Source organism: Podarcis pityusensis (assembly GCF_964106645.2).
Source record: "Podarcis pityusensis genome assembly, chromosome: 12".
Lineage (NCBI taxonomy): Eukaryota > Metazoa > Chordata > Lepidosauria > Squamata > Lacertidae > Podarcis > Podarcis pityusensis.
The window spans coordinates 30,776,230-30,801,419 of NC_138037.1; the positions used below are offsets into that span (position 1 = coordinate 30,776,230).

The window sequence follows — 25,190 nt, forward strand, 5'->3', positions numbered from 1 at the left end:
GGTGAGCTCCCGTTGCTTGGTCCCTGCTGCCAACCTAGCAGTTCGAAAGCACCTCAAAGTGCAATTAGATACCGCTCCGGCGGGAAGGTAAACGGCGTTTCCGTGCGCTGCTCTGGTTCACCAGAAGCGGCTTAGTCATGCTGGCCACATGACCCGGAAGCTTGCTCGGCCAGTAAAGTGAGATGAGTGCCGCAACCCCAGAGTCGGTCACGACTGGACCTAATGGTCAGGGGTCCCTTTACCTTTACAAGATAAGTGCTCTGGGACCCGCTGTCGTAAAAGAGGGCCCACAAAAGGGCACTTTTCCAGGACTCCCTAAAATCTGAAGCCAGCCCTTTTCTCACATCCTGTTTTGCTGGGCATGTAGAAAATTACAAATGGAAACAGCTGTTTTGACTGTCAGCAGACACTCATTCCCACTTTGAGCAATGAAGGATCGAGTGCCCTTTGTAGCAAATGCCACCACCTGCATAATTTAGAAACACAGGTGTGGCAGGGAGAGAGAAATGGCGCAGGAAGCCAGATTTTGTCACAGTGCCTCTAGTTGGAGATCCATTTCTAGATTATTTCTAATCTTATTTAAATTTTCATTTTATTTTATGGCTTCCTTCTCATGTGATATGCACAATATGTGGCCAACAGCCCTCCTTTGCTTTGGTCCCATAGTTAGGGAAGCCAATTTTTCCAGAGCAGCTACACCTTTACAGCCTTTTCATTTATCAAGTTTGATAGCTAAAACATGCATTTAGATTCACTTCTTTAATCTAATTTACTTGCTTGTAAGATTCTTTAGACTACATGCTTTTAAATGAGTGTACTAATAATTAAGGTCTCATGCTGACAATAGAATTATAAGCAAATTTGCCAACAAATTTTAGTTCACCATTACTACTTCCTATTAGCAACCTGTGATTGCAAAGTTTGGTTATTATTTACTTAATTGCAAGAGCCCATATTAACTTTAATAGAATGACTATTGGAAAAATAGATATGGCTCTTTTACTTAGAACCTTCCTCATAAACTGTTAAATGGCTACAAAACTTTGTATTTACTATGGAGATCACAAATGGCAATTTCAAATAGAGTTTTCCAGAAAGGAACTATTCCCTCCCCCCCCCCAAAAAAAAAATAGTGGTAGATGAATATATATGATGCTAAGGTTTTCCAAAAGTTTAGCCCTTGAAAAATCGAGCAATTATCCAACAAGCCTTGGAAGATGATATATTAAAATGTTTCAAAGACCTCATTATAATGAATTTTTTATTTAAAAAATGCAGTTGTGTGCATTTTTTGGACGACATTTTTAAATGCATCAGTGTGGAAATTTGGATGTATTTGTTTTCTTTTTAAAGACATTTAGCATGCACTAGTGATGGTGATTCACTGCCTTTTGTTTGGTATTTAAAACAGCGGCAGGATGATTGAGTGTAAACGAAGGGTCTGGATGGAGATCATCTGTGAGGAATTCCTTGGTGTGGGAGATGAGCCATTATAGTGATATCTCTTGTGACAATCCCAGCAGGAAGAACACTGATCCATGCAGCTGTAACCTCTGGCAAGAAGTCTGAAAGTAGCAACAAATTGGATTTGAAAGCAAGATTCTTTTATCATACCATCTCATAATCATTTTTACCATTGGCTGTCGTCTTTGTGTACTACATAGTGCCTAACAGCTATTTCCTATTCCTCTATCATTTTTTACATGAAACTGTTTTTTATCGTACTTAACAGTTTAGTAGGAGATTGCAGCAGATAAGACTTCTTTCTTTTTTCTTCTTTTGGCGATCATTCGTAGACGAGTAATATTGTCTTCCATGAACAGTGAGTCCGTAAGTGACTGTGGAGGCCAGTTCTGGATCCACACGTCCTTCCACAGTGGGGAGATAGGTTTACGGGCAGGAGTTGATCATAGTGAGGTTCGCTGAATGTGCCTTCCTCTTAGCTCGTTTCTCCTTTTTGCCCTGAGTTCGTGCTTCTTCAGAGTCCACAACACCTTGGTATCCACACCACAACATAGTTTACATTAAAAACTTTTGTGTTGAGTTGGTATCTCCTCATTCCAGGGATCAGATTGGTAACTTCTGATGTCTGCCTACTAATCAGGGCTGTCTTAAGCATATGCAACACTGGGGTGCGAAGATCTGCCTGGTGCCCCCCCCCCCCAGGTTGCCCTGTCCCAGGCACACAGGAGTGCGGAGCTGGCCGGCCGCCTCAGCGCCTCGCTGGCTCGGTCACTCCCGAACTTGCAGCACAGAGCCACCCGCAGCAGAAGAGCCTGCCACAGTGCTTCGGCCGACGGGCGGGCTCTTCCCAAGAGTCAACTCTCAGGCTCCAGACTCGGCCTGGCACCCCCGAGAGCCCGGTGCCCGGGTGCCCCACACCCCTAGCGCCTATGGGTAAGATAGCCCTGCTACTAATTCAAAATTATTCAAGGGTTGAATACAGAAGGATAAAGAGACACCAATATTTGTAACTCAAGTAGTAATAATAGTCATTTATAGTCTGCTTTTCTGAATGTGCACAGTGAAGCCTGATCATAAAGATACAGCTGTCTACCAGTTTTTAAAAGCAGGTAACCAATAATATATAATATAACCAACAGATTAAACAAAGCAAAGACATTTCAGTTGTTAACAGCAGATGGTGAATGTTGTATAAAGCTTCAATTCTTATTTGAGAGTGAGGGGAGATTACAATGAATTTTATTTTTATTAAGAAACATTTTCACATAGCACTAAAAATGTAGTTTGACTGTATAAGATTAGGTAGTACTAGAGAAGGTTAAGTGTTGCACTTGAAAATAAAAATAGACTAAATAGCATTTACATCTTCTTTGCAAAAGATAGCAGGGGATTTCTGGATTGTTCCTATTGGTGTAGAAGGGAAGAGAACCTCAATTACTCTACTTATACCGTTCTTCCAGTTAAAAGTTACTTCTTAAAATTGCTTGCACAAATAGTTAACAAGTGAATATAATTCTAAGTGCATTATAATTAACTCTCCCTAGAGAGTGCACAATTTTTTGTGATTGTTGTAGCTGACTTTAAAAAATATCTTCTCTAAATCCTGAAGACGCACTTGCATTGTTAAATTCTGGCAGCAATTAAATTTATCTCTAGCTTTTCACTAAACATATCTTTGGTAAAGGATGAAAGTGATTATGTGGTTCAGTGGTTTGAAAACTCCTTTGGGTATGTTTGGAGAGTCTTGCATATTTTGCATCCTCTGCCTTGAAAAGTTTATATGCACCAAATAGCTGCAGAAGCTTTGTCATATTTAGCTACCAGAAGTTACTAGCTGAGCAGCTACTTCCTTAAAATTTAACTTGATTAGCAGATTGAAGTAACAAGTACTTCAGCAAGATGTCTGCAAACTGCATTCATTAAAATATATATAATTCTGCTAAATGCATCTAAAATACTTTAGCATAAGTGGAGCATATGCAAATTTGGCCAGCTTGCATTTTAGTAATTAGGATTGGCACCTCAGGATTCAATAAGTCTGAAATGGACTTCAGATGGTAAATATTAGAGGCCTCCTTGATTATGGGTTGCCCAGAAATATATATTAGTCTGCTTTATGTACTGTGCCCTCTGCAAATGTGCAGTACCATTTTAAAATGGTGGAAAGGGCATGGAAGTAGTGGTTTAACTTAAGCAAATAATTAATAATAATAATAATAATAGAATCTGCTAAGAGGAAATTTATCTTTTTATAGCCCAAACAGCAGTATCCATACACAAATGAGAAAACCCACATATTTGAAGAAGTACTATAGAAACATTAAAGATGTTTTATGCAGCAAGCAATGTCAAAGCAGAAAAATGTGATGAGAGAAGGTCCACAAAATCACAGGTTAGTAAGGCAAGCAGAAAAAGTAGGAATAAAGAATAAAGCCTTCAGAGTGCAGTAATGGGCATATCACAATAGATGAGAAAAGGTATTGGAACAATGTATAAGGTTACTGCAGATGAGGTCAGGAGTTTCATTTAGAGATTAGGATGATGTGTGTTAGGAAAATTAGAGCACATAGCAGCATGGCACCAAGTTAAAAATGGAAAATAGTAATAGATGGCAGAGACAACTGGCAGAGATGATCTTAGTGATAGAAAAGCAGGGGAAACTGGCATATGGGAAATCGTAGAATTGTGGGTAGATGAAGATAAGTCATCTCAAGTTTAGTCCTATGTAGCTTAGTCACCCCTAAACATGTTGATGTTTCTTGGTTCTATATGAATGGGCAACTACAGCATGGGACCATCTCAAACTCTAGCTTAAGAAGAACTTAAGACATTCCTTTCCCTTTTCTCAGGAAGATTTTTATGTGAATATTCAGTGGGTCAAGTGAGTGGTTGCCTATATTTTCTCCCAATAAGGTTCCATACAAGGATGCAGAACAATGCACAATGTTGTTGAAGTGTTGCGTTATCCTAGGTCTGGACCACTATCATAGGGCTATTTTTGCAAACACACTTTAGTTTTTTTGTCTGGAATACAAAATTCATCCAACAGCTTAAGTGGAAATGTATTTAAGATTGTGCTAATCAGTAGAGAGACACATAATAAAAAAGAAAGGTCTGAGTTCTCAGATTCATTTCATAGATATAACCTACGTAGCATGGATACAACTGTGGGCAGAGCCCATCTTAAAGCATTTCCAGTGACTTTAGCAGAGTAGCACTCCGCATAATTTTCAGTGCCTGTAATTTACAAAGAGTGAAGAATTTCTGAGCTTTTGAAGCCGCACTAGTTTTGACCTTTCAGTTCCTGTGAGCTCAGCAAAAGGTTGCTGATTAATTTTGCCCCTTAAACTGTGGTAGCTGGGTTCTTCATTCCTTTTTTAATAAACAGGCCCAATTTTAATGCTGCTGACTTAGATGTAATAAAATATTCTTTGTGCTAGGCTTCCACTGTATTAATAAAAGGATCTGTATTAGCAGTTTACAACTAAATGGCATTGGAACATTCAGCTAGCTTGCATTAAATCAATTTTATAGGACGACTGCTTTGTCTTGTCTCACACCTGGTATTTTTCAACCTTATAGGACAAACCTGTTTCTAAATAAGCATAGAAAGAAGGGTGTAAGTAACACGTTTTGGAAGACCTTTCCACAGAAAGATCATTTACTTCCAATGCTTGTTTTTATTCTTAATACCGTAAATAAATGTGACAACCAGAGTAATAATAAAGCTGTTACCCGGTGTGGAGAAGAGATCAATTTACAGCAGGACAGTAGTACTCTTTTCTTCTTAATGAGGCATAGTCAAAATGTGCAACAATAAATTGAGTGACAAGTGCTGGCATGCGAGCAGTGGCTGAAAAGGGTGAACTGAAGTCCTACAGACAGTTGCACAACTTTGGCATATCTGTTTACTATATGGTTGCAATGTCTACTTATACTACGTCATTGCCACATGACAATTTATCATACCTCAGGTGCAGGCCCATACAAAACTCCTTATTTGTGGCTTGAAGAAGCATCCACAACAAATCGGAGATCTGTGGCTTCAAATTTGCTTGCATATGCAGGTCATTAGGTCTTTATCAAGGCTCTCTTCAGAGCACTTCTTCCAGTAGAAATACAGAGGGTGGCTGCAGGACAGAGGACCATTTTCAGTAGCCCATTACAGAATACTTTCCCCAATGAAGTAAGCCCTCTTTCTGGCACCAGATCATGATTTTTCTTTACCCCCAGGCATTTAATTGTGGATGTTTTCTTGTCTGCTTCTTGCTGTTTGCTAGTTTGTTTTTAATGGTGGGTCATACTGTAGTCATGTGAAGGCTTGTAAGTTTTAACTTTCTAGATATTTATGTATGACTATTCTTAGTTAGTTTGACTTTTTGTTGTATGTATTTTGTATGCCTTTGTAGTATAATAATAATAATAATAATCATCATCATCATCATCATCATCATAATTTATTTGTACCCTGCCCATCTGGCTGCTTCCAACAAAGATTAAAAATACATTAAAATATCACACATTAAAAACTTCCCTGAACAGGGCTGCCTTCAGATATCTTCTAAATGTCAGGTAGTTGTTTATCTCTTTGACATCTGATGGGAGGGCATTCCACAGGGCGGGCGCCACTACCGAGAAGGCCCTCTGCCTGGTTCCCTGTAGCTTTACTTCTTACAGTGAGGGAACCACCAGAAGGCCCTCGGCGCTGGACCACTGCATCCGGGCAGAATGATGGGGGTGGAGACGCTCCTTCAGGTATACTGGATATATACAGGTATATATTTGTCTCAAAAACCTTGTGGTGTATGGTTATGAATGTATAAAGGAATAATAATAATAATTAATAATAATAATAATAATAATAATTGTACTATCCATAGTAGGCTAAAGCCAAACCTACAGTAAGTGTACTTACTCAGATGTGTGGAGGAATATAGCTTGCTGCCATTGGTTCATCAATCACAGTATGGTCTACAGCAGGCATGGCCAAACTCAGCCCTCCAGATGTTTTGGGACTACAATTCCCATCATCTATTTATTTATTTATTTATTTATTTATTTATTTACGGCTATTAGCCCATAAAGTATGTACAAACATAAAAGCACAGAGGCATAAAGACCGATATATTCGGCACCAGAAGGTGAACACCATGATGCAGGGGTGGGACATTGAGCAGAGCCAGATAACAGCTTGGGGCCCGGAGAGCTCCAAGGGACGGATCCCAGAAAAAGGAAAACTGAAGACGAGATCCGACATCCACTCTCTTCAAAACTGTCCGATTAGTTTTTGATGTTGTTGTTTTTGGTGGTTTTTGTGTGTGAGATAACCGCATTCAGGAATCTCGCCACCTGCAGAGTTACAGAAGGATCTGTATCCTGCAAAAGTAGTGCGGCATGTGACTCAGCAGGCCTGCCAACCAAGCGCAGTAAAGCAGGACCCAGGAATTTAGTCCTGGCTATGCTATGTAGGGGACAGTTGAGCATTATATGTGGGAGAGAATCAACAGTTTTCCCGTCACACACGCATAGCGGAGACACCAAACCCTTGGAAAATCTGTGGCTCAGCAGGTTCGATGGAAGGACATTGAACCTTGCACGAATAAATGCAAGTCGGTGTGGTACAGATGAAAGAGATGACATGTATGATGGAAGGCCAAGTGGAGGGGTTATTCCGTGATACCTGGGGGAGCAGACACCCCCACCCCCGGCGAGGTTGTGTTGATTTTCAATGTCTGCTAATCTTTGCTCAATAAGTCTTTTGGCTGAGCGTAAGTTCATCTTTAAGGAGTCCGCTGGGGAAATTCCGATGCTCAGAAGTTTGGCATGGATTTTTCCTACCCACGGATTGACAAAGTCGTCCCGCCAGAGGCACTGAAAAAGGTAATGGTCGGGAAGCCTATGCCAGCTGGACAGCCAATAACCAAAGACTCGCTTCCAGATGACAGTCTCCAATGATGCAATCCTTAACTCCAGACGTATGGCTGCGTTGCTCACACACATGGGGAGTTTCAGGAGGCGACGGAGAAACTGATTCTGCAATGTCCCCAACGATGTTAAATTGGACCCTGGGGCCCAGAGCGGGGCAGCATAACAGAGGGTGGAAACCACTTTTGCATGGTACACCTTCAATGCAGAAGGGATGTGGGAGGCTCCGTCGGCCGCAAAAAATTGGAGTAGAGTATAAAGTATTGTTTTCCCTTTGTTTAGTAAATACTGTATCTGTGGCTTCCAGCTTAGGTTGTAGTGAAAAAAGACTCCCAGGTATTTAAATTTGAAAACCTGTTCTAATTGGACTCCATCCAACTTCCAGCTGTAAGTTTTCCGAGACCTGGTAAAGACCAGGACTTTAGATTTCCCATGATTAATTGTCAGATGGTTGAGTTTGCAATAAGCCGCAAAAATCTTTAGAGCTCTGCATAAACCGACTCTAGAGTAGGAAAGGATCGCTGCATCGTCGGCATATAGGAGCAGAGGGCAGCGAAAATCAGCTAGGCGGGGGGCATGAATGTTGGCTTGAGACTCATTCAGAAAGAGCTTCATATCGCTAATAAACAAGTTGAAGAGGAGTGGGGCCAAAATGCAGCCTTGGCGCACACCTCTATTTATTGGGACCTCGTTGGATAGGTTTCCCGCCGGTGTGAGTCTCACTCTAGCCGACGACCCATGGTGTAATTGGGTTATAAGCCATAACAGCCTTCTATCTATGCCCCATCTCTCTAATTTCTTCCATAGACAGTTTCTTGGGATACTGTCGAAGGCGGCCTTTAGGTCTATGAAAGCGACACATAGGCGCCCCCGACTCGGGGCAGAATATTTTCTGGCAAGATGATACATGATTACCATATGGTCAGTGGTCGAATAATTGTTCCTAAAGCCCGCTTGCTCGTGGCCAATCAAATTTGAGTCGTTTGCCCAATGGGACAGCTTAGACAGCAAAAATTTTGCATAGATTTTCCCGATGATAGACAAAAGGCTGATGTTCCGATAGTTCTCCGGGTCAGCAGGGGGACCCTTTTTATGGACTGGCACGATCACGGCCTCCTTCCATGACCTAGGGATAAGCCCCGTAGAATTAATTGCATCAAAGGCTTTGGCCAGGATTTCAGCCCACCACCTCGGTTGTGCAACAATAGCCTCAGCAGGGACTAGATCCGGCCCGGGGGCCACTGGTCCTGTTAGCGAGGGATGATGGGAGTTGTAGTCCCAAAACAGTTGGAGGGTCAAGTTTGGCCATGCCTGGTCTACAGAGATGGCAGCAGTTTTTCACAGTTTCAGAGAGGAGTTTTTCACAGCCCTACCTAGAGATACCAAGGATTAAACCTGTGACCTTTTGCATGCAAAGTAATAGACCTTTCCTTGAAATCAATCATACATTGATAGTTGAAAAATTGATTAGCTTCACATGATCAACACGTTTGAACACTGAGTGTCTAGCAGATATCTGGAGACTTGCCCTTTTAAGGCAATAGTGCAACTTTCCCAGAGGTAATGCAATGATGAACTTGCATATCTCTTTCAGTCAGTTTCCTCTTTGGACATTACTGTGGAACTACAAAAAGTATAAACGTAAAGCATTTATGTACCTGCTGATCATTTCTTCCAAAACCTGAAGCCTCTGTCAATCTAGTAAAAAAACTTTTTCCACAAAAAAATTATACCATTTGATATTAAGGGGGGTGGGGGATCTCAAAGCGGTTTACAAATTTTAGTACTAACTGCTTCTTTTTTGTTCCACATATCTTAATATAAGGAAATCCAAATAGACCAGTGCTTCCTTATATTCATCTGAACAATTTTGTAATAGTATACAGTAGAAAAGGATTCTCATGAATGTCCTTCAGAAATTATGTCAGGAACTGGGAGCAATAGAGTAGGCTGTAAAATGAACTTTTAGAATATTTTAAACTGAGATAACTAGTGCTAAAAAAAAGTGGTAGCTCTTTTTCCATTATCCTTCCACTTTATAAGAAATGGTTTCATGCCATTTCTTTTAAGAAAGGACTTTTTTCCATTATGTGATTCTAAAAACGAACTACTGTCTTCAGCTTTGCTGTTTTTAAAAGTCTTTGTTAGTAACTTTGGTTCCCAATTCATTACTGCAGTCAAGTAGTTCAGAGCCTGGTGCAGGAGATAAACCCTTTGCAAATGAAGACAGCATCCATTTTCCTTCTACCTCAGGCCACACTGAATTGATTGCGGTAATAAAATGACAGCACCTTGTAATATACTGACGGCTTTTTAATTTGAAAACTAGCTCAAGCCTGATTCAAAGCTTGTTTAAAGCTAATTTATGGCTTGCGTAATTTTCAGCCGTATCCAGGGTAAAGGATGATGTATGAAAACTGATAAGAGTTAACATAATATATTCAAATGTATCATGTTGCAGAGAGAGAAATTTCCTTTTTTCAGAAGCATCATTTTTTTTTAAAAAAAAGTATGTTTTTGTGCTATGTACAAATATGAATGTAAACAGTAATTGGAAATTTCATAACGTTTATTTTATATGTATTGTTTTTCTGTTTGTAAGACCTATACTTGTGGTGTACATATACATTATTCCTTGAAGAATCATGATTGCACCATCAAAACTGACAAAAGTTTAGTGCTTTCTTATTGTCATAGTCATTAGAAATGGTGGAGGGCTAGCACACTTAGAGATACACCAGGCAATGTCTCCTGCCACTCCCCCATTTTCTGCTCCTTACGATTTGTGTCCCTTTGTGTGTTTGTGGGACCTTTATATGGGTTGGTTGGTGGGTGGTGGTGACTATGAATGTCTATATATTGGTCACAATGTAGTGACTCTTTGTTATGTAATAGTGTTGACTTGATATTCAATAAAATGACCCACCGAAACGAACAAACAAATAACTTCAGTGTTATCATCCATCCTTAGGTTTGGGCTGACTTGTATTGTCTTATAATGGACCCCTCAGAGCCTACTCACTAAGTTTTCTTGCTATGAGTCCCGTTGCCCTTTCCCAGCTCCCACCAACCTAGCAGTTCAAAAGCATCCCAGTGCAAGTAGATAAATAGGTACTGCTGTGGTGGGAAGGTAAATGGTGTTTCTGTGCACTCCGGTTTCCATCACTGTGTTCCATTGTGCCAGAAGCAGCTTAGTCATGCTGACCACATGACCTGGAAAGCTGTTTGTGGACAAATGCTGGCTCCCTCAGCCTGAAAGTGAGAGGAGCGCCACAACGCCATAGTCACCTTTCACTGGACTTAACCGTCCAGGGGTCCTTTACCTTTTTTACTGTGACCTGAATAGAGGTGAAAGGAGTATTGTAGCATGCTATTACTCTTTTTTTCCAGATGCAGTTACTTTGAGAGCTTCACAGTTTAATATTACATAGCACTTCATACATCCAGATTTTATTTTCCGCCTGCAGACCATTCAGGATTAATTTCACATTTGTTGTCATCAGCACTTCTCTGTGATATGTATTTGAGAATTCATTCGATCAACTTGCATGGAGGCTTTTCTATTCCCTTTTTCCATTGCATTCCTGTCCCTTCTAGAAAAGTAGCTTCTGAAGCTCCAAGGAAGCTGTGTAGTGAAATTCAATGATATATGGGGGTGCAGCCAGAAGGGGAAAGGTAGCAAACCCGAAATCTTGGGTGAGGTGGGGGAGCATTTTTGCATGCGCACAGAATCTCCCACTTACTTTTGGTTAGCAGCCACCAGTGTAGGCATTTGACACTCTTAAAAAGTTGCTAGTTATAGGGTTTCTAGCTAGCTAACGTTTTGCAGGCCATAAAAGTAATCCATAGAGTTAACAATATTCTGTGTGGCATAATCACCAAGAATAAATTTACATAGCTGTATTCCACTTGTTTTTTGTGTGCCTTGTTCCTTACTGGGTGGCGTGCAAGGAATGCAGGTCTGCACTGGAAACAAGGCCTGCAGAGGTTGTTAGACGCAGGAGAAGAGAGGCTATAGGAACTCAAAAGTGGTAGCCTGAACTCAAATAGGGGACGCTAAGTTGAGATCCAATTTACTTGTGAGTAAAGGCCGCAGGACAGTGGTAGAGCAAATAAATTGTATGCAAATGGTCTTTTTAGTACCTCAACTCTCCAGGAAGGGCTGAGAAAGACTCCAGTCTGAAAAATCTGCTACCAGTCAGAGTAAACAGCATTGAACTGATAGACCAATTTCCCCCGAAATATTTTCTACATTATTCTGTGTTGTTCCTGAGATGTAGAGGGGTGTGCAGTGCACTTGTTCCATTAGTGCAAGGATTTGCACTTGCACAACAGAACTTCTCTCCGCGTGTGCCTCATGCCCTTCTCAGATCTGCTCTGGAGGATTAGGAGAACATCTGTAGGGGTCATACAGGGGATAGAGAAGGGTAGAATGTTCCACTGTGCTAACAAATCCTTGGAACATCTGCATAGCACTCTGGATACAACCCACAATTTTTTCTTGAAAGGTTAAAACTCTTATCCTGTAACAGCAATATCTTCTATTAACAAGATACACGGTAGCAGATATACAGTCTTCAGTATGCTGCTCAGAAAATATGACTCTCTCTTGAATAAAATGTAACATTACGTTGTTTAAGCAACAAAACAAATAGATTGAATAATTATGTAAGGGATATTTCCATATACAAGTGAGAGTTTTGCCATGGAATGATGCAAATGAAAGTATTTGTATGGTACTAAAGCTATATATTTATGTTTATAAAATTGTCCTATACTTTTAGTAATGCTGGTTTAGCTCCATTGGCTGAAAGGAAGTTAGTGGGGTTGTTGATGCTCCCCCTGCCTTAGCTCCCAAGCATGTACGAAATCCATACAAACAAGCATGAATGCTGGTGGTATAGTTGTATTCCATGTATAAATGTATGTATGTTCCATGAATGAGATTTGCTACATTGGCTCTGTGCAGACAAAATTAGCATCCTAAGATGTGGTTGGGAAAGAAATGCAAAGGATTAATTGGATAATCCTACATTTTCCAATAGCTGACAAGACGTGTGGAACGAGAAAGTGTTTCTGACAGTGTTGGTGTTAGCAAGAAACAGATATCTGTAACTGCAGATCCACAGGCAGCTGGATCTTCTTATGTGTGTGGATCATTCTGCTTCACTTTCATTTGAAGCCTAGTTTATGTGTGTCACAGTTCAGTCGAAAACAGTTGATTGAACAGCACTGTCATTAAAAACTGCCTTTTATTTTCAGAGTTGATTCTTTATGGGAAGGGGGAAAGCTCAGCAATGCATCACTTGATTTCTTTCTAATGAATGACTGCATGGAAGTAAAGTGATTAATCACATGTGCATAGCTTGCATTCTTTGTAATGGCATCAAAAACTTTGAAAGGACCAGCGCAACAAACAACCGCCTTGTCGCAGATTAATATTTTTGTTCCAGATTTGAAGTCCACCGAGGAAGCAGAACTGTTAAAACTCACATTTTTCTTATGCACACTGCAGCTGGATGTCTATAGCAACCAGTGAGCTGCAAGAGCATCCTACTAGCATTCTCTCACCCAGATAATTCCTACATTTCACTCTGCTTCCATTTAAGGGGCTGGGGGACTTCATATAAAACTCTAAAGTGTTGAAGTCTTGTACATTTCTTACAGGGCGCTTCTTTCTGAAGATCCTGTTTCTAGTAGAATATACTGGTATTGCAAACTTTGCATGAAGAAATTCAGGTCATTAATAAATGCAGAAACTATCAGGAGGCCATTAAAAGTCTTATAATGGTAACTAGAAGTTATATTATACTTTTGAGCAGTAAATCTCAGAGGTTTCCAATTCCTTTACAATCATGGATCCTGTAGCAATAAATTGGTATAGTAGTAAAGTTCCCTTCAGTCCAGTTTTTTCCCCTTGTGCCTTCAGTCTTAACATGGAGTGTTAGACACAAGTACAGCTTGAGTTCCTATCAAGTTTTATTTCTATGGCCAATTCAGGTTTCACTCAGAAACTCTAGAACAATTGGGGGAATGGATTCTTCTTAGTATCATTAAAGTAATATGCAACATTTAAACACCATGTTTGTTCAGTACTTCCTTGAAGTTACTTGTTGAACTATGTATTTGAGGTTCAGAGGGAAAATACCTAATAACTATATTCTAACTATACATACTGTATTCATGTTCCTTATACCATGGGGTGGGATGCAGAATTCCCATGTTTCATGCATAATGCTTTGATTAAACAGTGGCTAAATGGTTTCAGTTTAACAGAAAGGGGGAAAATGAAGCTTAGAATATATTTTCAAAATATAGAGATTCGTTGTGTCCATACCTTCAGTCACCTCAGCACACTACTGAGGAGTCTATTTGTCTCTGTTGCACTCAGGACTCCGAGCCGTCAAATGAGGTGGTATCAGAGGCCTCAACTAATGTTGTACCCTCCACCTCAAGAAGTAGCTCTGAACAGCTGGTATCCGTGGCACAGACATATCCAGAAGAGGTAGGACATTCCGTGTCTATTCTGTTAATGAACTGACTATTGGACTCTTAAGAGGTTTTCTCCTATTCTTATTCATTCATTATTTATTTTTGTATTGGTTTGATTCTGTTTCAAGAAAGCAGTGAAACTAAACCACGTGTCAGGCTTCCCATAAAGTGACTATCCACCTATAAAACAAGTTCATGTGCTGAAGTAAAATTGGGTGAATTCTACCATTTAGGAAGGCTGTTCTTTCTGCTCTTTCTCTTCTCCTCAGGTATCCAATTTTCCAATACTTGATAGCATGTAAAATCAATTTCTGATGTCCACAGTAGTCACATAGGTTCACTCATATAATGTTGCTTGAGTAGACCAGTTTTTGGAGATGGAATTACATGTCATGAAAAAGCTAGCTCAGAGGATTTTACTTAGTAAATCTATCCACATAGATTTCAGAATTCTGATGAAAGGTAAGCTTGGCAATGACTTCTGGCTGCTATAATCTTCTCACTTAGCCAAACTCTTAGCTTTCAAAGTATAATAAAAGAATTCACTGAAATAATGAAACTTCAATCTATAGATTTAGGGCTAAAATGCGCAAGTAAATGTGCTAAAACAAATTGAGCACCAAAGGAATTGTTGAGTAAGTAGAGTCTTGGGAAGAAGGAAGAGCAACATTAAATAACTCTAGTTGCACTCCTAAACCCTTGCTTTCTGGGGACTCCCATTTCTGCTTGTCTGTGGGGGGATGAGAGGTTGACAGGAACAGATCTGCAGCTCAGTCACAAAAGTATTTTTGAATCATTTGAGAAGTTTCCTGCGAGGACTATTTGGATGCTGGTGGAAGGTATCCGTAAATCTATACATTTTAGTGGCCAACTATTAAACTTTGGTTTTATAAACTGGAGTGGATTAACTGGATAGGTCTCTGTTGGAAGTGAGGGTTTGGGTTGCGCACAGGGACTTTTGTGTGCAAGCCGTCTCACCTACACTCAAGCTTGTCTGGATAGAACTGAATAGGAACTGACCTTTCTACTCCATCCTTAACCTCTTTCTACTACTGTTAAGTGTTTGGAGCTATTAAACAACAACAACAACCCTGAAGCCACTCAAATGCAGTTACTGTCCTGTCCTGTTCTCTCCCTTCGCTAGAGGTTGTATCATCCTCCTCATTCTAGCTCTGTCTGATGTTGGAGTTCCTTGTACATGGAAAGCTGGAATTGGCAATTGCTGCCTATCATCCTTTAGGCTTGTGGTTTGGCTTCCTTACATTTCCTTGTTTCTCTCCAGGACTATAATTGAAAAGTTCCTCACTTAAGATTCTTACCTTTGAGGGACTGGAAAACAGGCCTTTACACTGTTGGCCTTCATTCTTTGTGCTTAGTTATAGTTGTAGCCGTTAAAGCTGCAATATTGGATGGATTCAACAGGTTATTTTTCAAGGCAGAAAACTATTTTAAATGCGTGTGGTGTTTTCTGTGTGCAAATTAATGTTAAAAAGAGCAATGCAACTAAACACCCGTTGCCAAATGCACAGATAAAATCTTTACCCCTTCCAGTGATCATATGCCCCAGCTTAGTCTATTCTACCCTATTGTCCAGTTAACAAAATAAATGGGTAGAGAAAGCAACTTCTGCTTGGAACTTTTGGTGTGCATATCCCTGGATTCAACCAACCCATAGAATTTAATCTTCTATTTCACAATAGTATATACTATTTCATAATCTGCATAGCTGCATTGTGAAACAGAAAATGACTACATTGTGGAAAACTGGTATGCATATGCTGTTATTTTGGCTTTCTGCATGCAACTTTCATATACAAGATCTGTGCAAAACATGAAGGCTAATCTAATGGGAAAGTATCAAAGTATATTTTTGACTCTGTTCCTGGTCTAATAGGCATTCCGTGCTTGTGGCACTGCAACCTCTTCACAGCAATAACGGATTATGCTTTTTAATGGGTGATGATATGTCATCTTCCTAAGTTAGCACAGTTATGGGAAAGTAGCATATAAATAAACTACTATTGCTAATAATGATGTTACGCACTCCGCAAGCAGCTTATAGCCCAGTCCTGTGCTGAATGAAGCATGCCTCAATCCGTTGAAATCAACTGGGCTTAAGCGTACCTCCTTCTGCACAAGGTTTGGCATATTTCCTTTGAGACATTTTATCTCTTATATTAGCCTTTGAAAGAGGTGGAAACATTTGGTTGCATTATTGCAGATATGGGCAAATATTTTTTAATCTGTATGTATAGATGGCAGCTGTTTAATTAATTTATTTTAATTTTTTACCACTTGTCACATTTGTTCCTTAACAATCAGTATTTGTTAAGCCTCCTTTGCCTTGGTGATATTTACAGCAGAAACCAGAACTTGCATTAATAGATTTTTTTTAAAAAAATTGAAGACACCAAACATTATTTTTTTACTTCTTTTACATATTGCAGTCATTAGACTGCTTAAATTCATACTGCAATTTCTTCTTTGACTGGCCTCAAACTTTGGGCTACTGCAAGGACCTGAGATGTTGATTAAAATGGTTCAAATAGATTCTACTGTGAATAAAGAAGCCATAAAACATTCAAGATGGGAAATGTGCAAATATTGGTATATTGCAAATTAGTGTGTCCTACACTTACAAAGGTTTTCAAAATAATACAGTGAATTCTGCATGATGCCTTCTACAGTTCTAGTATAATAATTGTTGCTTTGGAGCAAAGTGTTTTTGATGGCTACTGTAAGATTCCTTTATTTAGGGTTTGCCAATGGTTATAATTAGCTTATGGGTGGTCATTTTTTGTTTTCTTGGAGCATTTTCTGATTTGGGCTGCAGCCTCCAGATACGACTTCTGGTGGTCATTTTCTCTAATTCAGTTGGTAGCACAGGGCTGGGGAACCAGAGGCACTTCAGATGTTGCTGGACCACAACTCCCATTATCCCTGGCTATTGGCAGTGCTAACTGAGGTTGATGGGAGTTCTAAATCTGTAGGTCTACAGGTTTCCCAACCCCTTCTGTACTAGGTACCATCAGGGTGGATTTGATTTAAATCAAATCGATTTAAATCACAATTTAAATCACTAGTCAGTAAGACTTGATTTAAATCACTAGTCAGTAAGACTTGATTTAAGTCATTTTATTTTTTTTACAGAAAGACTCATTCTTGCTGGTATAATCTTAATATTTACAACCAGATGAAGGTTTCATTCTTGGAATAATAAATTTTCAGAGTAGTTTTTACAGTTATATCAAAAATTACTGATTTGGTTATATTATTAGAAATACATAGACAGATAATTAAGAAATTATTGTGAGGTGTTCTTTATATTAAAAAACACCTCTACTGGGTTCTATATTTCATTAAAAGTTTTAAATGCATCTGGAGATTTACAGTTTAATCAATTAAAGAGAATCCCATGATTTTTCCAGCCATTCTAGTTTCAAATATATATCTTAACGTTTCCAATGGTGAGCATAAACCAGTCTGGCAATCAGTAGAGCATTCCATACCACACTGGGTTTCTTTATAGATGCAAAACCTGGTATAAAATGAATAAATTATGCACATAGTTCAAGCTATATTACAGGGGTCAGCAAACTTTTTCAGCAGGGGGCCGATCCACTGTCCCTCAGACCTTGTGGGGGGCCAGACTAGGTTTTGAAGAAAAAATGAACAAATTACTATGTCCCACAAATAACCCAGAGATGTATTTTAAATAAAAGCATTTATTTAGAAGGTGATTGGGCCAGATCTGGGCCTCGGGTCTTAGTTTGCCTACCCATCCTATATTAGCCTTTTTTGTAAAATGCTTGGGTTCTGGAATATATGCACCATACGTGAAAGAAGTGTACAGTACAGTGCAGATCAATTTGGTTTCAGTACAATATGATAAGTTACTGTTTCCAACATTATAGATCTTATTTAATTTTTTTAAGTGTTTAATGCCCTTGCCCCCCCTCCCCCTCTCTCAACATTGAGCTCAGCCTTCCGGTTTCAAAAAAGCAAACACCAAACGTTTGGAGAAATTTCCCTCTGTAGATCCTTTCCCCAATTTTGTTGAGAACTTTTCTCATCTGCGGCCTTAATGTGTATTAAAATAGAATATATTTCAGATAAAATCTTTGTGACTTGATACAGAGCACACACTAAATTTTATATCCCATTTCATGGCTTGACCATCATGTGTTTATGATATTCTTTAACTGCTTGCAGTCTGTAAAAAGCCAACATTCCCTTCTTCCTTTAAGTTGTGCAGTTTTCCTGCTCTTCTCTTCCTTTCCATTAATGAAAATGTTAAAAAGCAAACACAAATCCCAGCTACAAATCCTTGCCCCATTATTTCTACTGTAAGGCCAGAACACTAAATTACAAAAACTAATAGAAAGCTCAATAATGATTGTATTTACAAATGACTTCTGAAAGCAGTATCTGTTATGTTCTGTACAGCATGATAACACTTATTTCTTCTTGTAATTTCTGCTATTGTTTCATACTGTTTTAAATATTCTTCTACACTGGTTTATGGGTGTAACTAATTGCTACATTCTGCTGGTTTGATTACAATCACTGTGTGCAATTTTACAATTCTGGTACCAGTACTGGAAGATGAAGGTATTTCTTTCTAGTATTGAGTGGAGAATACAAATAGCGTTGTACTGCCCAAACTTGATTTTACTGTGCGGTTCTGAATATAAATTTTCTACATCTGTTGTGGTAATATTAGAACGTATCACAAAAAAACCTCTATAGAAGTGATTGGAAATTGGAAGACAATTTTTTGGTGTCTACACTTTCTCCCCCAACATGCAAATACACACACTACTCATGAACATTATTCTCATAGCACATTGATAACCACAGAATTCACATGTGCTTTCTTGACAATTGACTGCTGCTATGAATCCCTTTCCCAGCTGAACCTGTCAACAGCCCCATAGCATGTCAACAGCCCCATAACTTAGAAACCAAGCTTTTTTAAAACAAAAAACATAATATTCCATAATATCTAAGCAACTGAGCTAATAGCTAACAAGGACCTTTAGCATTCATATTATTATTACTAGGGCCTGTGCCCCTGCTTCCTTTGTTCACTAACACCCACATTTCTGTAGACCTCGCTAAACACCCTACCCCCTCCCGTAGACCTTGCAGAGGTCTGTGGGACAATTTGTGGTTCACTTGTGGTTTGCTAAATAAACCACAGCTTAGGGTTATATGCAAACTTGATCTTGTCTGTCCTCTTTATCTCTCTCCTTTAACCCGTAGGAGACTGGCACCTAGCATGATCTGTTAAAATCTGAATAGACATTATATGGTTAGAAGTCCCCACTGGCCTCTTTACTTCCTTGGTCCAAAATGATTATAACCTACCTAGATTAATCTGTGATAAATTGATAAGAATAAATGCTCTGTCTTGTCAGCTGCACAGTAATAAGAATTATGATATTAATTTGACAAGGTTTGTAGTCAACTAACTTTTACTCAGGAGTAGACCCATTGAAATTAATGGGCCAAAGTTACTCATGGCCATTAATTTCAATGGGTCTACTCCTGAGTAAAAGTTAGTAAAAAAATGTTAGTAAAAGTTATTTATAATAGACAGAATATTAAGCTCTATATAGGGTTTAACCAGTCACATCAACCATAATCCAGTGACATGGTGTTCTTTATATTAAAATATACCTCTACTGGGTTCTATATTTCATTAAAAAGTTTAAATGCATCTGGAGATTTACGGTTTAACGAATTAAAGAAAATCCCATAATTTTTCCAGCCATTCTAGTTTCAAATATATATCTTAACATTTCCAATGGTGAGCATAAACCAGTCTGGCAATTAGTAGAGTATTCCATACCACATTAATTTCCATGTTTCTACTCTGAGCAAAAGTTAGCACAAATATTATCTGCTCTGTTAATTGGAATCAGCATTTTAAAGGACAGTTGTTTCCACTCAACATTAGTTTCTCAGCCATCCTGAAAATGTTTATTTGGAGGGCTGGGTATAAATATATTGACTTACTATATAACAAGTATTTCTGCCTTCACACATCAACACTATTTCTATCACTGCTGTATCTTCTATTCATGCATTATGGTACAGTAAGGAAGATGGGACTAAAATTGAGCCATGAAGGGCCAGCCACTAACCGTAGATGGATTTCCTGCCCTTTCGACTTGCAGCTTTTAACTCATCTCTCTGCCTGTAATGGATGAAATTGCAGTTTGGTTTGGTTTGGTTTAGTTTGGTTTTCTTAGTCATGTACCTCTTAAAAAATCAATTTCCCTCTTCCCCCATTTAGAATGCTGTTGTGTTCTTTTTAAATGATAAAAAGCAACTCGAAATTGTGTTACAGCAATCATTTAAATAAAAAATGTATGAGAAAGCAAGAAAAAACAATATTGCCTTGCAAGTTAATTTATTAGTATGCATGTTTAAGCTGAGGTAGCTGAATTGGAAGACTTCTAGTTTAAATATGAATTACTTCTGTTAAAACATTTTCACAAATCCGGGGCATTTGTCTTTATTTAACCTTTTCACAGTCTCTGCCTTTCTTTAAAGTACACTTAGTCCAATTTCTTCTATTACTCAAGGAGGTATTTAATACATGACTTAGTGTCATTTGCATTATACAAGAAGATTAACTTTACAAGCTGCGCTATTAATCTGAGTAGCTCTACATATTGACCTATGAAAGAGCATAATTGTTAGCTTAATTAAGTTAATTAATTGTCACACTCTGATGAACTTAGTATTGAGAGGAAATTAAAGGCAAATAGAAATTGGCATTCATTGGTTAGAAATCATATTTCATGGAATGTTATAGTGCATTCTATTTAGATGACACAAACATCTATTGTATAGTTAAAGCTATGCAGGCAATTAAGAATGTTAAATGCTAATAATTTTGGAGTATTCTTTCTGATTGATAATCTGTCAAGTTCTCCTGGATCAGATAAAGATATGCCTTGGAAAATTTATACTAGAATTGTCTGATTTCTCATGTGTGGTCTGATAATGAGAGAACTTGGAATGGAAACACAACCATTCTTGTTTTCCTTACTGTCCGACAAGAATTTAAGTGAGCCCTTCAGCACACAATGAATGACTTAACTGGTGATATATATATATATATATATATATATATATATATATATATATATATATGAGAGAAAGGCTCATACCCATCCATAGCCTAGGAATATTCGTCTACATTTACTTTTCTGTGGGCTGCTTGTAAAGTTACTGTTATTGTTGCTGCTAAAAAACCCCGCAAACCATCTGGAGACATTGTGGGGTTTAAAAAATTATGCATGGGGAAAAGAATGGATAGTGTTACTCTCTCATAATACTAGAATTCAGGATTATGTAATGAAACTAACAAGCAGAAGTTTAAGAGCCTCTCCCACACCTGAAAGATCATTATTGTCAGGAAGCTTGTAATCAAATTACGAAATTCATTCCCACGAGAAGTGATGATGGCCACTAGGTTAGATGTCTTGAAAGAAGGGGATTAGACAATTCATGGAGGACAGGTCCATACATGGCTGCTACTGAAGATGGCTGCATCAAACCTTCAGGATCAATAGAATTTTGTCTCTGAACAGCAATTACTGGGGGCAACAACGGGAGAGTTATCTCGTGCTCTGCATTTGGGCTTCCAGGAAGCATCTGCTTGGCCACTGTGGGTAACAAGATTTGGTTCTCGAGTACGAAATGTAAACATGATGTAACTCCTGGTGCTGAAAAGGACCAAAAAAACCCTCCCCTTAGTTGGTTCCCCTCTAGCAAGTCAGGGGAATCAGCATCCAGAGATCAATTTATGCAATCCAGTATGCCATACAGAAAGATCTTTGCACAGTAGATAAATCTGGTTGGTACAAGTAAGTGAGCCAAGAAACATGCCACAAACCAAACAGGAAGTCAAAAAGTCCTTCCACTGGCCACACCTGAGGAAAGATGAATGAAAATCACAAGAGTTGTTTTAAAAATATTTTATTGGAATTTTTCAGTGGACAAACAAGGGAAAGAAATGAAATCCAAAAAAGCAAAAAGAAGAAGTTGCTTGAAAATGTATTACAATACAATATGTAGGTATGTAAGTAGGTCTTCCACATCACCTTCTAACCTGTCCTTTTACCTGGAGTTGCCAGGGATTGAGTTTAAGAGCTTATTCATGTAAAACATGACACTCTCCCACTGAGCTATGATTGTACCATAACAGTTCCAAGAAAACTATTCCAGAGCATTCTTGATAATAAATAAGTTCATAATAAATAAGTTTGCTAACGTCCAGTAATGTTTAGACGTTAGTTCTGGTACACAGAGTGATATCTTTCTTCTCTGTAATGGCATTGTGTAATATGTCACTTGTTCAACATGTGCATTAAATAACTCAATTCCTGTGCTTTTTAGAGTTTCATTATGCTAATACTATCATTCTACTATTATGAAATTATTGCTGTTTTGTTCAGTAATCTTTGGTATCTTTCAATTAAAAATGGCCAAATCTGTTATGCCCTTTGTTATTCTGACAATGGCATAGGTAACAATTACTCATCATCCCATAATGAATCATTTTTATCAGAGTCTTGTGTCTCTTCTATATATATAGAATAAATATTTATGTTTTCTCATTTTTCTGAAGTAGAAGATACAGACAAAATAGGTTTGAAGTGTCAGCTATAATTCATTGCTCTCAAGGAACGGTCTTATTCTGATACTGCATGGAAAGAAAAAAAACTATCTAAATCATTTCACTGGCAAAGCTTATAACCAAGATAGCATCAGCATTTTCCTCCTTGAAAATATATCTGCCATAAATTAAATGAAATCTTCAGTATTAAAATGTCTGTGACAAGTTTAACCCCACCATTGCCATATATGTGTTTAGTAGCAAGGAATTTATATATAGCTTTAAAAGAAAGGACAAATGAAAGTTAAAATGGATCTGTAGTGGGATTTTCAGTTGCTCTGTTAAAATAATACACCGAATCCTGCTAGAAATTGAATAAATAAAGTGTTAATCCCTTTTCCAGGCAGGTTGAAATTATAAGGTCTATGTGAGTACAGTTATGTGGGCACCAACATCCCCAGACTTGGTGTATCTTTAATTTTTTGTTGGGTTTTTTTTAATGAAATGTCAGTGCTCAGGTTTAATTAGAAACTATGGCATAGCTGTCAAGTGTCCCTTATTTGAAGGGACTGTCCCTTATTCCAGCGCCATGTCCCGCTGCTGTTCCTTATTGATAGATGTCCCTTAAATGATGCCCCTTCAATTTCAAAGGAAGCAGCTCCTCTCCCTCCCTCCCTGCCGGCCAGGGCGGAGGGAGGCTCCAACTGTGTTGCTTGGCTGCGTTGCTCACCCAATAAGAAGTCTAAGAACGACTGGGGGGTAGAGCTTGCATGCCTTGTGTGTGGCTAGTTAATGCAAGCTGAGGGGGGTTTTGAATGCTGGACGCCATTTTGTTGCATGTGCTGCTGCAAACTTTGCAGTGCAAAGCCAGGCCAGGGAGCCATCTTAAGTTGAGGCTGCATAGGCCTTGTGCATGTGGTGCATGTGATTCAGATTCTATTCAGTTGAACCTCTGGTTACAAAGTTGGTTGGACAGTGTTCTCGAAGCTACCAGCATGAGTTTGACCAGACTGCAGGAGGATAGGAAGACTGGAGTGCCTGGAACAGGTGAGGCTGCAGGTCCCTTATTTTGGCTGCTGGTCCCTTATTTTCAAGGCTGCTGGTCCCTTATTTTCAAATCTGTAAGTTGACAGCTATGAACTATGGTGACATCCAATATTGTCAGCTCATTTGTAGAAAAGAGATCTATGCATAGGACAAGACTTCCCACTTCCTCTCCTGTCCCGTGCAACCTTCGATGCCCCACAAGGTTGCAGATTTAGAGGGTCAGAGGGGACTAAAAGAAGGAGTTGAAGGTAAAGTCCTGCCATGCATGTGGAAGTCCACTCCCGTCTCCATGGGTATCACCCTGAGTCGTACCTCTTCTATGGTGAGAGAAAGTTATGGCACGCTGCAGAGATGCAGACAGACTGCCCTCTTCACTTAACCAGCAGCTCTAACCAAGACATTTTATGGGAGGATTAGACTTCTGGGCACAAAATGGTGGGCTCTGGTTGCAATTATGCTTTAAACTAAAGCTACTTCTGTTGCGGTTCTTGCAGGCTGCTTTATCATTACTGTTTTATTTTACCTTACCTGGATCATGTTAGGGACGCGGGTGGCTCTGTGGGTTAAACCATAGAGCCTAGGACTTGCCGATCAGAAGGTCAGCGGTTCAAATCCCCGCGACCGGGTGAGCTCCCATTGCTCGGTCCCTGCTCCTGCCAACCTAGCAGTTCGAAAGCATGTCAAGTGCAAGTAGATAAATAGGTACCGCTCCGGTGGGTAGGTAAATGGTGTTTCCGTGCGCTGCTGTGGTGTGCCAGAAGCGGCTTAGTCATGCTGGCCACATGACCTGGAAGCTGTACGCCGGCTCCCTTGGCCAATAAAACGAGATGAGCGCCGCAACCCCACAGTCGGCCATGACTGGACCTAATGGACCTTTACCTTTACCTGAATCATGTCTTCCAAGGGAATGAGGCTGTACGTTCTGATATTATTCATTCATTTTATTCTGTTTTCTTTATCTCAGTGCCTGGCATCAAAAGAGCTTATTCACGTGCACCCAATGATTAGATGTTACCCGACCAGTTAATTGTAATAATGATATGGAGTGGTATTAATTAATCTATAGTCAGTGTAGGCAGTGTCAGTCGGTGGCCTCTGATAAGGCTATACCATTTTTTCTTCAGGAACTGGGTTGGCCTTTCAAGTTTCATGATTTATCACCTTTCTCACCCTCTGCTTTCGTAAGACGTTGACTGTTCATTTAATGAAATTTTGCCTGCCAATAATACATCTCGGCACCCTTTCAGCCTTACTCATCACAAGCATCATTCCCGCTCTTAGTGAAATTTACCAATGTAATTAATATCCTCAGGCTGCCTGTGATCTGTGTTTGCCTAAGAAGGTAGTACTATCTTAATTAGCTTCTACAATATTAGGTGATATTTTAGCTTGACAAAAATATTTGAGAAATAAGTATTTTTAAAAATTGAAAAATTCTGCTACTTTAGGTAGTTTTCACAATGTATCTGCTTTGGAAAATACACAACACTTTGAAATATTGCCCATCTACAAGCATTGTTTGGTATTGAAGTAACCAGCAGGGATCCAAATGCAATGGTACCAGTCTTACTGTAGCATTAAAAAAGAAGAAGTTTTTTGTCTATGGTGTCAAGAATAATATAACTGA

General features: G+C 39.1%; 1 protein-coding gene and 1 long non-coding RNA gene across 9 annotated transcripts in view; both read left to right on the forward strand.

Moving 5' to 3' along the window:
• The window catches only part of PHF14 (PHD finger protein 14), a 130,767-nt gene that overhangs the window by 84,634 nt on the left and 20,943 nt on the right, over nucleotides 1-25,190 (forward strand). For 4 of the 8 annotated variants that reach the window (XM_080974637.1, XM_080974633.1, XM_080974628.1 and 1 more), the window contains one exon: nucleotides 13,781-13,894. The exons of 2 other annotated variants lie outside the window; for them this stretch is intronic. In XM_080974637.1, coding sequence (XP_080830763.1) covers nucleotides 13,781-13,894 — 114 coding nt within the window. Of the gene's footprint in view, nucleotides 1-1,411; nucleotides 1,442-3,719; nucleotides 3,795-13,780; nucleotides 13,895-25,190 lie in introns of those variants that run through there. 2 more of the 8 variants (XM_080974632.1, XM_080974635.1) reach the window with 2 other exon arrangements.
• LOC308459643 lies at nucleotides 17,823-20,280 on the forward strand. The gene is made up of 2 exons (XR_013978256.1): nucleotides 17,823-19,435; nucleotides 19,765-20,280. It is a non-coding gene; the product is annotated as an uncharacterized lncRNA (long non-coding RNA).